This window comes from Mastigoproctus giganteus, chromosome 2 (genome assembly GCF_048544385.1).
Source record: "Mastigoproctus giganteus isolate SK-2022 chromosome 2, ASM4854438v1, whole genome shotgun sequence".
In the NCBI taxonomy this organism is placed as follows: domain Eukaryota; kingdom Metazoa; phylum Arthropoda; class Arachnida; order Uropygi; family Thelyphonidae; genus Mastigoproctus; species Mastigoproctus giganteus.
This window is the reverse complement of record NC_143576.1, coordinates 60247031-60260383: the sequence shown is the minus strand read 5'-3', so window position 1 is coordinate 60260383 and position 13353 is coordinate 60247031. Positions and strand designations below refer to the sequence as shown.

At 36.3% G+C, this 13353-nt stretch overlaps 1 protein-coding gene across 2 annotated transcripts in view; it reads left to right on the top strand.

The window, feature by feature from the left end:
* The window catches only part of LOC150089317 (cell adhesion molecule DSCAM-like), a 504714-nt gene that overhangs the window by 450506 nt on the left and 40855 nt on the right, over positions 1-13353 (top strand). For both annotated transcript variants that reach the window (XM_090368497.1, XM_090368496.1), the window contains exon 4: positions 6250-6543. In XM_090368497.1, the coding sequence (XP_090224623.1) occupies positions 6250-6543 (294 nt within the window). The remainder of the gene's footprint in view (positions 1-6249; positions 6544-13353) is intronic.

Here is a 13353-nt window from a genome sequence, read left to right as displayed (position 1 = left end):
GAGTGTGGAGGCTTCTTTCTAGCTATTACTGCGCCCCACTTTAGTTGGTCACCTGGTGGCAACGTGCCAGAAATTATCTGTTTGTTTAGTAGGAGGAGCCACATCCTAGCGCGAGATTTAAACTCATGATTTTTGAGTTACTGTGTGCACATGGTTATATGCAAGAGATCGGCATTTTAAAGAAAATTAAAATGCATTCAGTTATTGAAAATTCTGATAAAGAAGCATTAAACGACAAATCGAGCACCAATCAAGAAAGCAATAAAGAGTGCTAGTTTAGCAACAGGATTTTAAGAATGATTCATAAAAAAAGATTCAAAGTCAAGAAAAAGGTAAACGTTCTCCAAGTTTTTTTGTTTTCGCTATGTCATCACACTTACAATCCAGGATTTTTATGTTTATGATAAAAAAAAGGTCGTGATTATATCTAAATCAATCTCTGTACTAAAACAAATGTTAACTATTAAATTTTTTCTTTATCCATGATTCAAGTATAGTCAATCTTTTGACGCGCGCGCCATAGGGAAAAAAATGCTTCACGTTTTTCATAGATAGCGATACAGCTGCATTTTGACAATAATTCACAACTCACCGACTCACATTCCTCCATCAGATTGAACCAACAGATACAGTGATTCGTCACACCAAAGAATGTCTTTCCAAAGGACCCAGGTCCAATTCTTGGGAATACAGCACCGTTCTAACCGTCGCTGAGCTTTGACCACATGCGTTTCTGGCCGAAGCATATCCAGTAAAACATGTCGATGCAATAACCTGCGTACAATAATTACTACTCACAGTTTCTCTTACATATGCGCCTTTATCCATTGAGTGATTCTGCTGCAGCTTTGTTTCACAACATGATTGACTGTTCTGATGCCTCCTTCTGTCAAAATGTGGTCTGTTGGCTCATTTCTTGACTTTGCTATTTCCTTACGTGTTTCCCTTCTGTGTGCTATCCTATGCTACAATTTGCGGGAACTTCAGAGCCTCCAAAATCCGTCAAACTCTCCTGCAATGTGACAGCGGACTACTTGTCTCCATTTGAACGATCCACGTTACATTCCAAGTGGCATTTTGCTTATAACTGAATGAAATGTATTCTGCAGATCTATTTATGTTCATGTCTTGCTATAATAACCTCATTAGCATAGTGTTAATTTTTAATATCATGCCATTATCCTATTATGTTTAATACATCTGATATTACAGAATAATATTTTGAAAAAAAAAAAAAAAAAGGTAATGCTCGTTTCGCTGACAGATGAGGCAATAAAGAATGTGTAGGAAATGGCGATGCTGTTGCTTCTGCTTTCTCAGACATGAATAGGCCATTCAAGTTGTGAGAAAACAAAGACATTATTGATTTTTCTGAATCTGTGGTCTCTAAAATTCGCGCTAATCTGTGTGTGCTTTCACATGTAGCAAGGAATGGAATGGCTGTTATGAGTGATTTCGTACACCTACTAAACAGCCGACTGCTATCCTGGGTTTAATGCGGTTTCCTGAAGGGAAGCATTACAATACCACGTCTCTTACCGAAACAGACGAACAAGTTTGTTTTCAAATGCGAGTTTACTATTTCGCCATAGTTCAGGTTGCTTGTTATAAAAAAACGCTTTCTCTTGCTTCTCCTCCTTCAAAACAATCGAAAGTCGCTGATTAATATGCAGTTTGATATTCTTTGTTTACGAAATTATAGCACAACAATCTGGAAAATGGTTGCTTCCTCTGAAGTGGTTCCTAACGATGACCTACACTATCACTCTGCATCTGTGCTACACGTGACAATAGTTACAAATCCTTTCAGTCCTTTAATCATTAATTCACCCGGATCTTAAAATGTTATGGGTGGGGAGGAGATAACTTTTTGTTGCTTGTTTTTGTGTCAAAACTACTAAGGTCATGAGTGGACAGAGTTTGTAAGCTACTTATTCTGTTTTGCATGGCACACATGAGTTGCACACAACTGCTGGAAAAAAAGCTTACATTCAAATCCTGTTTCATCATGCAAACCACCATGGAATAAAACAAGAAATAACCTGGAATGACAGCTACTAACTCTGCAATGATGAAAATGGCCAATAAACATTCCTCCCATTCTAACGGGATTCGAATTCAAGCCTTATTCATACAATGTGTTAGAACAGCGACCGCAATCGTTTTTCTGCACTCGAGGACGTAACCTTATTTGCAGTTCTGCCTTTTATTCAGTGAGAAACAAAAAAAAAAAAAAAAAAACGGATTTGCAAGTTTTAATTCGAAAATAAAAATAAAAAAATATTTTCTTCAATTGTGCTTTAGGAATCTTAATAACGTAGTCAAAATCTAAATAGTTCAAAATCAAAAAACTCAGTGTGGCCAAAAGCGATGATTTTTTTATGTTAATACTACTTGTTTACCAAATAAACTGGAAGAAGCTGGAGTTACTGGAAAGATTCTACGCTTTATCGCATGTTCACTAAAAGGTAGACAGAGGGTTATCATAAATGGTCACCCTTCAAGGTGGCCCAGTGTAACAAATGGGTTTCTCAGCGCTTAGTGTTGTTGTTGTCCCTCCTATTTCCAATTTTCATGAATGATACGGACGAGGGTATCCAAGGGAATCTGCTTAAGTTTGTTGTTGGTGTGAACGTGGAAAGGATGGTTAAGAATTCGATCCAAGACATGTTGCTTCAAAAATTCTTGAATCGTTTGCATACTTGGACTGAAAACTTGGAACTAATATTTAATGCTTCTAAATGTAAGTTTACGAATCTATGAAACAGAAATTGTGGAGTCACGTGCAAGCTGTGGTTTTGGTGAGGGGGGGAGAAGTTAAGTGTTTAAAGACGAAAAAGACTTAGGTATTACGATTCAATCTGACATGGTATTTTCCATGTAATATAAACAGGCTGCAAGGAAAGCACATTGGGTCATTTTCATGATATCATAACAACACAATGGCTACAACTCATTTGGAATATTGTATTGAGGTCTATATGCCGACCTAAAATACATACAACTTATGCAGTACCTTCAAAGAACAGCGACCAGATTATTGATGGGCGCAAACCGATTCATATATGAAGACCAGCTTAGAAAGTACGGACTACAAAGTTTGACAAATAGACATCTAAGGGAAGATCTGATTGAAGCGTATAAGGTGCTGAAGGGGATTGGGTAAAATGAATGAGGGGGGTCTGTTCTCCTTGGTAGGTGAGGCAAGGACCAGGGTGGGGGGACAAAATGTAAAATCACAAGGAATAATGGTTACATTATTCCTTGTGATTTTACAAGGAAGAATAAAAGTTCACTTGTGATCGGCAGGTTGTTGACTCTAGAGTAAATCGCCTCCCAGTGGCATAAGCACTAAGTCTGGTTATGTTTAAAGTAGAAATGATGGAACTTTGTAGGAATGGGAACAATATGAATATTCCGTTTTATTTATTTATTATTGCAATTTATGTATTTATTTTTGGCTTATGAAGAAAGTAGTGTTTCTTACGTCATGTGGCCTTTCTGAAACCACACCAAAACGCATTTGTTTCAACAGTTCCTTTTTATTTCCTCGTATATTGAGACAAACTGCAGTAGGGTCACGTATATATATCTCAATGTAAAAATCGCATTTCATATGTGGCTGTATTCAGCCATTGTTCCTGTGAGAATTCAACTCTTAGATTTGCAGACAAGGCACAAGGACGTGCAAGGTCAGATAACGTACATTCTTTATGAATGCAGAGGATGTTCACGTAGAATGTGCGTGACTGTTTATCCCATCGTGGATTGCCTGCGATACCTGCCGCAGAGTAACAGATAACATACTTTGTATCCACGCGTGCACTCATTCAATAGAATTGGTCCACTTTCGTGATGTACATCATCAACGAAGCATATATCGGTTGGAACATATCCCGAAGGAGAAGACTGCTTTATTGTTCATCATGTGTATCTAAGAATTTTGCATTATATCAAACTGATATTTGAATTCATGAATATCATTGCATATTGTCCAGCTGTTTCTTATTCTGATACGTGAAATCCTCAAGCAAAAATATAAATATACCCCGCTGAAATGCGTTTATTTATTAAATATAAGGCGAAAGTTACTTTTTTTAACAGCTCGTTTTTATAAGGTATTTTGATTGCGAATTCACCCATTCATAGAGATGAGATACCGGTTAATACCAAATAACCTCAAAGCAAATTAGGAAGATAATAAAAAATAAAATAATCCGTTATCAGTACTCTTAAGAGATCTCATATCACGAAGTAACTGTAAACAAAATAACACTTTGTGTTACACCAATTCCATGGATTATGAGCATTTGGATTACATAGGTTAACAAACAGTATTAAACAAAATCAGTAAATTTTGTTTTATAGCGAAATAAAAAAAGTTCCTAATTAAGACCTCTAATATTCTCAATATCAAACTGATTTAATCTAGTTAATCCTCATTCCAACGGTTACAGCGTTGGAATGAGAATTCATTTGATGTCTGTAAACAATGGCTTCAGCACAAGTACAGGAGGACAAGTACAGGAGGATCTCCCGAAAATTAGAACTGCCAAGTAACTCTGCTACCGAAAAGGTACAAGTTTTTCTAGGGAATCGATCGTAGGGTACACTTTGGTGGTACTTCGTCGTACGCTGTCTTTCTTATTTTCAAGTAGCGACATGTACTTAAATGAAAAAAGAAATTAAGGCTATGAAGCGTCAACATATTGTGTCTGTAATAGTGTATTTTCTGGTTGACATGCTTATTTCTGGACGAAAAACCCGAGTTACTGGGAGGCTAACCGTACATATAATCCCCTACTAATTCTTCCAAGTTGAGAAAAATAACCAACAAAAGTTGCTGCCGTTAAGACGAGATTTGAACACAGGCCTTTTCCATATGGTATGGTATGGATGGTCATGATCTTAACCGCTGTGGTAAGGCGAAATTTGTTGCTTTTAATTTTAAGCTATTCGCTTAGACAGAGGTTCCAAAGTGAGCGGCGCACCCCCCTGTGGGTGTGGGCAGGATTCTTCGACTTCACAGTAATTGAACCAACTTTGCAGTTTTGTCATTACAAAATGACGTCAACAAGTGAGGTAAAAAACATTACTTTTCTGCTTTCATAGTCGAATATCCCATAAAATAGTTAAACAATAACCGCAGACAGAGTCACCTCTGTGATTCTTGCATCGCTTCTATTGGAATGGGCAGCAGTCTTGAAAGCAAGGTGCGGGGGATTTCAGGAACTGTTGGGAGACAAAGAAATAAGTAAATACATGAGCTGTGGTAAGGTAATAAGAGTATGGACACGTGCATGTATATTTACATGTACACCAATGCTAAGAGTATAGTTAATAAATTTGATGAATTTGAAGTGCTGGTCAAGACATCAAATGCAGACATTGTTGGGATTTGAGCAACGTGGTGTCACTCAGATATAAGGGATATAGAATTTGAATATGGGGAGAATAATGTATAGAGAAATTACAGATAGAATATAAGGAGGAAAGGGTTATGCTCTTAGTTAAGAACATGAAATCTAAGGCAGTGTATCCAGTTAATATGGGTGGCCAGTGCAATGTTCAGTCTGTTCAGTGTGACATAAGCACTGGGAAAGCAAAAATGAGAGTAGGACTGCGTTATACGCCTTATTACACTGATGAGTACAATGAAAGGCTGTACTGAGAAAATGTTTTTTTTTTTTTTTTTTTCCCCAATGTTATACAGTAATTTTACTGGCAGTGAAATGAGATGATTATCTCATTGTATAAGGTACTGCTTACAGGTCTGCAGGTTTCATTTTAGGAAGAATGTAAAGTTGCTGGAACGAGTACAGAGAAGGGAAACGAGATTTATGAGCGGAACAAAGGGGTGCTCTTAAAAAGAAACGCTTCAAGTTCTGTAAATTGCATCTGCGTATTTGTCTAAATGGAGAAATTTTCTTAACAACCGTTGCAGTTCTAGATTCACACTCGTCATATCGTCCAAAAATTACCAAGGCAGTATGATTTTCATATGGCAAAACAGAAAATTAATATTTTCCTTGATTTCTTTACGATTATTTATTCACAGGACTCCTCTGAATCCTTGAAGTGGATTCAGGGGAGGTTACATACTCTGATTATCCATTATCAATAGTTCTTTTTTTTTTCAGTGTATGTTTATTCTTACATAATTTAGTTAGGTGTATAATTAAATTTAAATGTTTGTAATTCATAATATGACTACGTTTCTTTCAAATGTTTATTTTACTTCGTTTCCAGTGGCGAAAGCTACAATTCCTGAAGGACCATTTTTATATATTCAGAGTGGAAGTACCATCAACCTCACCTGCATCATCACAGAGAGCACATCCCCCCCAGTTTATGTTTTCTGGTTTCACGATGACCGTGTCATTAACTACGACTCTGCACGAGGGATCAAAGTGAACACAGAAAAAGGACAGACTACCATCAGTAGGCTGCAGATATTTAGTGCCAAATCTTCAGATTCCGGAAATTATTCTTGTATCCCGTCTTATGCTGATCCAGCAAATATTACTGTCCATGTTCTCAACGGTAAGTGGGCCACATTAAATGCTGAATTTGATTTAATATTTTGTAAACTTGCTTTCCTATCGCTTCATCGGAATTAGACCTCATCCATTCTAGTTCATACATTTAACATCGATGCGATAGCGAAAGCATAAACGGTACAATGTAGCTCATATAGTAAAGTAAAGTGATTTTCCTATCAATCAGCGCCTCCCAAATAATATAAATTATAATCTGAAATGGATTAATGAACATCCAGTCGTAATCTGTTGAACTTCATTCCGAAGATTTTCTTCCAAATGAATGAGACGAACTAAGTTTGTTACAAACTGCATCAATCTCGTATTAGGAAGGAAATCAAATCGCTACGCATCTGAAAACCTGGGATCCGTAAACTTTTTCTGAACCAATAACCCACCGATGAGGTTCCAGTAAACACTGAAATGGCAGCTAGATAATGACACTGAGATTAAATAGGCAGTATGCAGCACGTCTTTGGGGGAAACGAACTATTTTTTCTTAATATGAGATATTGAGGCAATTCGTAGTGATTTTCTTCAAAATGTAAGACTGATGCACTGTGCTTCTTTTAACGCACAAAATTATGCATTTTAATTATCAGTACAACTTCTATGAATTTTATAATTATGTACTGTTATAAAATGCATAATAATATTTCGAACCGTATTTAAAATATAAAGTTTATGATAATTATTATATAATTTATTTTTTATTCATCGTATGTTCTGAAAGTACTTTTTAACTTATCTATAAATTCTTGTAAAATACGAGATGTGTTTCTTAACTTTTCGATGTAGAACACTTTAATGAACCACCAGCCTCCCTCGTTTATTTCTCAAAATCTAAGATAACAGTATGTTCTTACCAATTAGCTTTTAAATAGGCTCCAATGTTTTTTTTATGTCGAGGGCGATCTAAATTCCGTACACTAAGTACACCGTTGTCACTGCGAAATAACAAATGTGCCATATCACCAACTGTGTGGTGTTTAAGCCTATAAATTCGACAAGTATTTGGGGGAATGGGGAACACAAACTTGCCTAAAAACAGGAAGAAAAACTTCCCGTAAATCCGCAAGACGTGATTTCAGAGAAAAACTGATTAAGTTTGCAAGTAAGGAGCAGTTATAATAGCAAAGGTCCAAAAATATCAACTAAATCTCAGCATAAAAAAAGTAAATTGATCAGTTCTGTGATATTATTGCATTAACTCTCTTCTTATTAGGTGTAATGGAAGCATATGGGCCTTCAGTCATATTCCAAAGATAACTGTTTAATAATATTCGGGAAATAGTATTAAAGCGCTATAATATTTGGAATTATAGTGAGGATTATTTTCTCTTATTATCATTTTTTGTAATGTGTCTGGTGTCAAACTATTTACTGAATAATGAAGGCATTTCTCCATTTCATAATTACAGAACCCTTTCTGTATTTTGATTATTAGAATGAGAGTGCTTCGATTCAGAAATTTCCACTGTACTTACCTAATCATTGAATTTTGGGTAAGTACAGTGAAGTTTATGGGAATTAAGTGTACTTTCGGGCAGCACGTTGCAGATTACTGGAATGAACTTCCTACCACAGTTTGGTAAAGTTCCAAGCAGAATTGTATAGCCTCCTTTGGGCGACGGGCAAGATATCAATGAACCCCTGCCGATTACTTTTGAAAGTATTATCATATATAATTATCTTTAATAAGTACTTATTGCTCTTGTGTCAACAGGGATTGAGACTTTCGTCAAGCAGTTTTTCTCTGCAGACATGTCGAAGTATGCGACCTTTAATTATGCCCTTCTTTTTTACTGCTCTTATGGAGTAGATTACTTAATTGACATACCATATAACTGGCATATTTTTGATTTATGAAGATTATGATTAAGCAACATGCGGTGTGTATTCCATTGCATCCACCGATGTTTGTTATTCTGATTTTCTTTTTCTTCTGTTTTGTTTTTTTGTTTGTTGTGTTTTTTATTTTGCATGGTTAGTAGTGAGTTGAGCTGCTAATGCGCCGGTCATACTGCCATTTACAACCTTATTTCTTCTGGACGTATTCTTATTTAACTGTTACTTGTGTCATTGGTGTGGTGTGGTGTTGCCTTGTGATGCTCTGCTTTGTTCTAGTATAATTTTTCACTACATAAAGGCACCACTATTCAGATTGTTGCATTGGCAGGTTGATTGGTGTTTCGGTAAAGCCAGCGATGCACTAATTTGGGTAATGTTTGAAATACGGTGATGCCCCAGCCATTGTTGGCTTTGTGGCCTTCTGACTAGGTCAGGGCACATTGGTCGGTTTATTTTATTTCACCCTGTTAGTCACTTGCTGTTGTTCTTATTCGTCTCAGTTTGTAGTGATATTTCTTGAAATTTGGACCGGTGCCGGCTAGGAAACATCGCTAAATTTGATGATGATCATTATTATTTAATTGGCATGTTTCATTTATTTGTAATACGATAATATTTTGTGTGAAAATAAAAGTTACAGTAAAATTACAGTTCAGCCCGATTTCTTTTTATCTAATTGATTTTGTTTCCGGGATGAATATCATGAATTGTTACAACAGAATTGTTACAACAGCAGCAGCAATTTTGCTATATGTAGAATAAATTTAAGTGTACAACAATGGTAGCCAATATTTACAGAAGTGGTGATGAAATTACCTAAGGTTGCTTTTGTGCCAATTATTCTTCTAGAAAGGCGAATGTAAAGATCAATAATGTTATTTCAGCACCTTACAGCCCAAACCATTAAACTACTTCCTTCAAATGTGTAACTTTCCTAGATAATAGTGGGATACAATCTGGTCTCTATTTCCCTTCATGCGAAAATGCATCGAAAATCTGACTGATGAAGAGTGTATCTCAATCCATTAATGAAATGAGCCAAGACCCAAAGTTCCGGGACAGCAATTGATTTGGTATCAGGACGTTCAAACGGTGATTTCTGAGAGCCACACGAACGGTTGGTTGTATGTTTACATCTCTCAGGCTACTCAAGAAGCCATCTATAAACAGTATACCTGGATAAACAGATAAACCCTCTATCGTACCTGCCGAATGAGTAGGATCTGAAGCAAGTTGGCGTGCTGTAGCCCCCTCGAAATTATGGAAAAAAAGCGGCAATCTTAAGTAGACAATATGCGGACCAGCCTTCTAGAGACTGTATGCTTTTTAACAGTTTCTACAGTCTGCTTACAACAACGAGTCACATTGTGCCACTGGGCTACTTCGGGTTGACTTCGACTTGCCTCCATATTTCCACTTAGTTCCAAATCAAAGAATTATCTAAACTGTCTTTTTGACATACTCACAATGATGGCTGGAAATCGATATGAGGGCAATAAACGCGAAGTACAAAAAAAATCCAGAAACAGTATCTGATTATTCAATTTGCAGGTTGCAACTGGTTATGTCGACTTTGTTTATGTGCTGCCAAACAGAGATTGCTTTACTCCATAGACTAATATTAAAAAAACGTAAGAGAAGGCCTGTAGTTCTGCAGAAGGCAACTGTATAAATACATTCCTGACTACGTGGGGGAAGGCTAACCCCCACGATTTGGCATTTATTCATTTTTAACTATAGCCGGCCACACGTATCATACACATGTAGTCGTAATGGAAAACTGATAAATATACGCAGTCTTATTCTTTTTATATACTGTTTATTTCTTCGTAAAAATAACATGCTATTGTTATGAACACTTGATTTTCATTTAAAAATAAATTTGCTATATGTACTCGCCAGCCAGAAGTTTCAGTTCTCTACAGAGAGTGAGCTTTGGCAATTCTTAAAGTAGTATGTACACGTAATGGCTTACTCTGAAACGTACTCATATAACGACGGTTATATGAGGCGACAGGATGTTTCCCATTCGTTGATCATCTTAATACGTCAGTTTTCTGTACACAAAGCTGTTTAAGAGTTCCAGCTTTAAGAAGCATACAATATTCTTGTGCAACTAACACACACTCAATGGTATTCTCTTAAAACTGCATTTTTTTGACCAGAATATAGAACATAAACTGCTAGCATCAGATTATTTGTTGTTGTGTTATAGGCATACAAAACACTTCATTTTAGTTATATTGGATGCATTACTCCCATTCAATAAGATTAGTAGTATTGCTGAAGCCAGCAACTGCGAAAATTCAATATTTGTTTTCTTTGCACAAATTCCCCAATATCGCCCAGGGCTATGATATGAAAGGTAGAATATCGTGACCTCCTCAACTGAAGATGCCAAAAAAGAATGCTTAATTCTTGAAATTCTTAACTCCCGAATAGCGGTAGATATATCACAAAGGTGCACAATAGACTGGACGTTTGTTGCTACGGCCTCTGATAATACAGTATATGCTTTAGGCCTCATGGTTCAACTTTAGTATGGTATTAAGAAAACATAGTAATCTAAACGGTCCAAATTCCGCTTCACGTGGTTGTTCTGTATTTCTAATTTTACATACATTGCTCTAGTTCTGGAGGTAACTATTGGCGCATTATAGTCTTAATTGCTAATGCGCCAATAAAATCCAAACCAAACTAATTCTGGAGGTAACTATTCTGAAAGCCTTTTATTTTTTGTAATCGATTACTAATCAGCAACACCTAAAATCCATGGAATAAATAAATGAAGTTGTAATTGTTCCTTTTTCATGAAGAAACATAGTACAGCACGCTGAGTAGCTGCATGAGAATATCTAGGATCGCGAATAATTAATTTTATTTTATTTTCAACTTCAAATTTCTCGAGACGGCAAAATTAACTGATATGGAAAACACCTTCAGAAGAATTACTGTGAAACTTATTTAATGCTTCATCAATGTTAATTGGATTAATTTGCACGGATTCTCTTAGTAGTTACTTCTCATTAAGTATAAATATTTCAGTAGTCCGACGGAGGTATTAAATTTTCATTACTATGGTTGCCTTCAAATAGGGCTATAAATTTACGGTTAATTAACTTAATGGCGAGCGGTTTATTGAGAGATTATCAATTATTCTTAAGAGATTTAATGTAACTGATTGTTTTTTATGCACAAAGATAAATTGTCTTGCAAGTTCCTCTTAGGAATTGCAGAGATGCTAATTTAGGATAAAAATAATACAAGTGAATATCTTTTTTTTCGATTGGGATCAAGATGTTATCAGTACAGAAGATAATATTTCTAAAGTGCAATTAGCAAAATTAGTAATGCTGATATTTTCTTTCTCTCTGTTCTGAAAATTTAGTATTGGAATTTTAAAGAAAATTCCAATATTAAACTTTAATAAAGTCGAATAGTTTTATTGGATTAGTTCAATATCCACATTTTAGATATTATCAAAGTTACTTTAATGCTTGTAAAGTACGAGAGAGATCGTTTGCTTTTTACGGAAACTCTCATTAATATTTAGATGTAAATTATAAAATCGAACGGCCCGGTTGGAATCCTTGACTCAAACAGTATGTTTCAGTCTTATCGTCATCATCAGCCGTTTTCAATCCACTGCAGCACGACGGCCTCTCCAGCAACTTAAGTTCGTTCTATTTTGTGCAATGGACATCCATTTACCCCCTCTTCTTGCCTTCCACGTTTTCTTTTAGCTCCTCTTTGGTACCATTCTGTCATTTTTCTTAGTCCATCTGTCATCATGTCTTCGAGCTGTGTGTCCTTGCCCAAGTCCATTTCAGTTCTTTACTTTTGATAAGAATGTCCTTTATTTGTGTTTGCTGCCTAATCCTCTTCTTATCCACCAGTCTGATTCCTAATATTCTTTCCATTCTTCGCTGCGTACTTTTCAGCTTCTCTTGCATTCTTTTGGTGAGTACCCAAGTTTCACTTTCATAAATCATGGTGGGGAGTATAGATTGGTTCATTATTTTACTTTATGTTTCAGAGAAATTGGGATATTGCTCCTCAGTGTGTGACTATATTTCCTGAATGCTATCCATCCGAAATTTATTTTTCTCTTTACTTCCAGCCATTTATCATTATTACAGCTAATGACTTGTCCAAAATAAGTATATGAATTCACCTTTTCAATTTCTACTCCTTCAATGATTATATCCCTTCCTGTGGCGTACATGTTCACCATTACTTTTGTTTTAAACATGTTCATATTTAGTCCGGAATCCTTAATAACTCTACATAACTGATTAAGATTTTCCTCCAATTCTTCGGGTTCATGGCTTATGATCACCGTGTCATCTGCAAATCATAAATGGTTTTGATACTCTCCATTCACATTGACTCCTTTCTGCGACCAGTTCAAATCTTCTAAAAGCTTCTTCAATGGCAGCATTATTGCTTCTCTTGGAGAAGGGAGGCAGTAATCAGTAAACAACTTCGGAGATGTATGTCCTTGTAGAATTACTTTCTAGATTTTAACAAACATCCATGGTGTGAATTTCCATAACAGTAGCAATAGTTTATCGTTCGGTAAGTGTGTGATGAGGGAATCGAACCCAAACCTTTCATATGCGTGACAAGCAACGTAACCATTCAGCATCGCGGAGAGCTATTGCTATGGCCTAAAATGAACATCCTATGCATCGTGTATCGGAATATTGTAATCTGCATAGTGTGTGCATAGTATTATGGTCAGGCGCCCCCTGTGGTTTCCCACATCTGCGCCATACGTACACTGTGAAGAAATACAGAACTACTGTAAATGCCAGAAAAGTGTTCTGTGTTGAATACATAGTTTTACGTCGGGTTCTGTTGGGTGTCCTGGCATTTGGCCGCAGGGCTCCTGATGGAACCGGCGTCTCCGTAGTCAGGTGGGAAGGGGCAGCAGTGCATTGCACACGCTTCTTGATTAGAC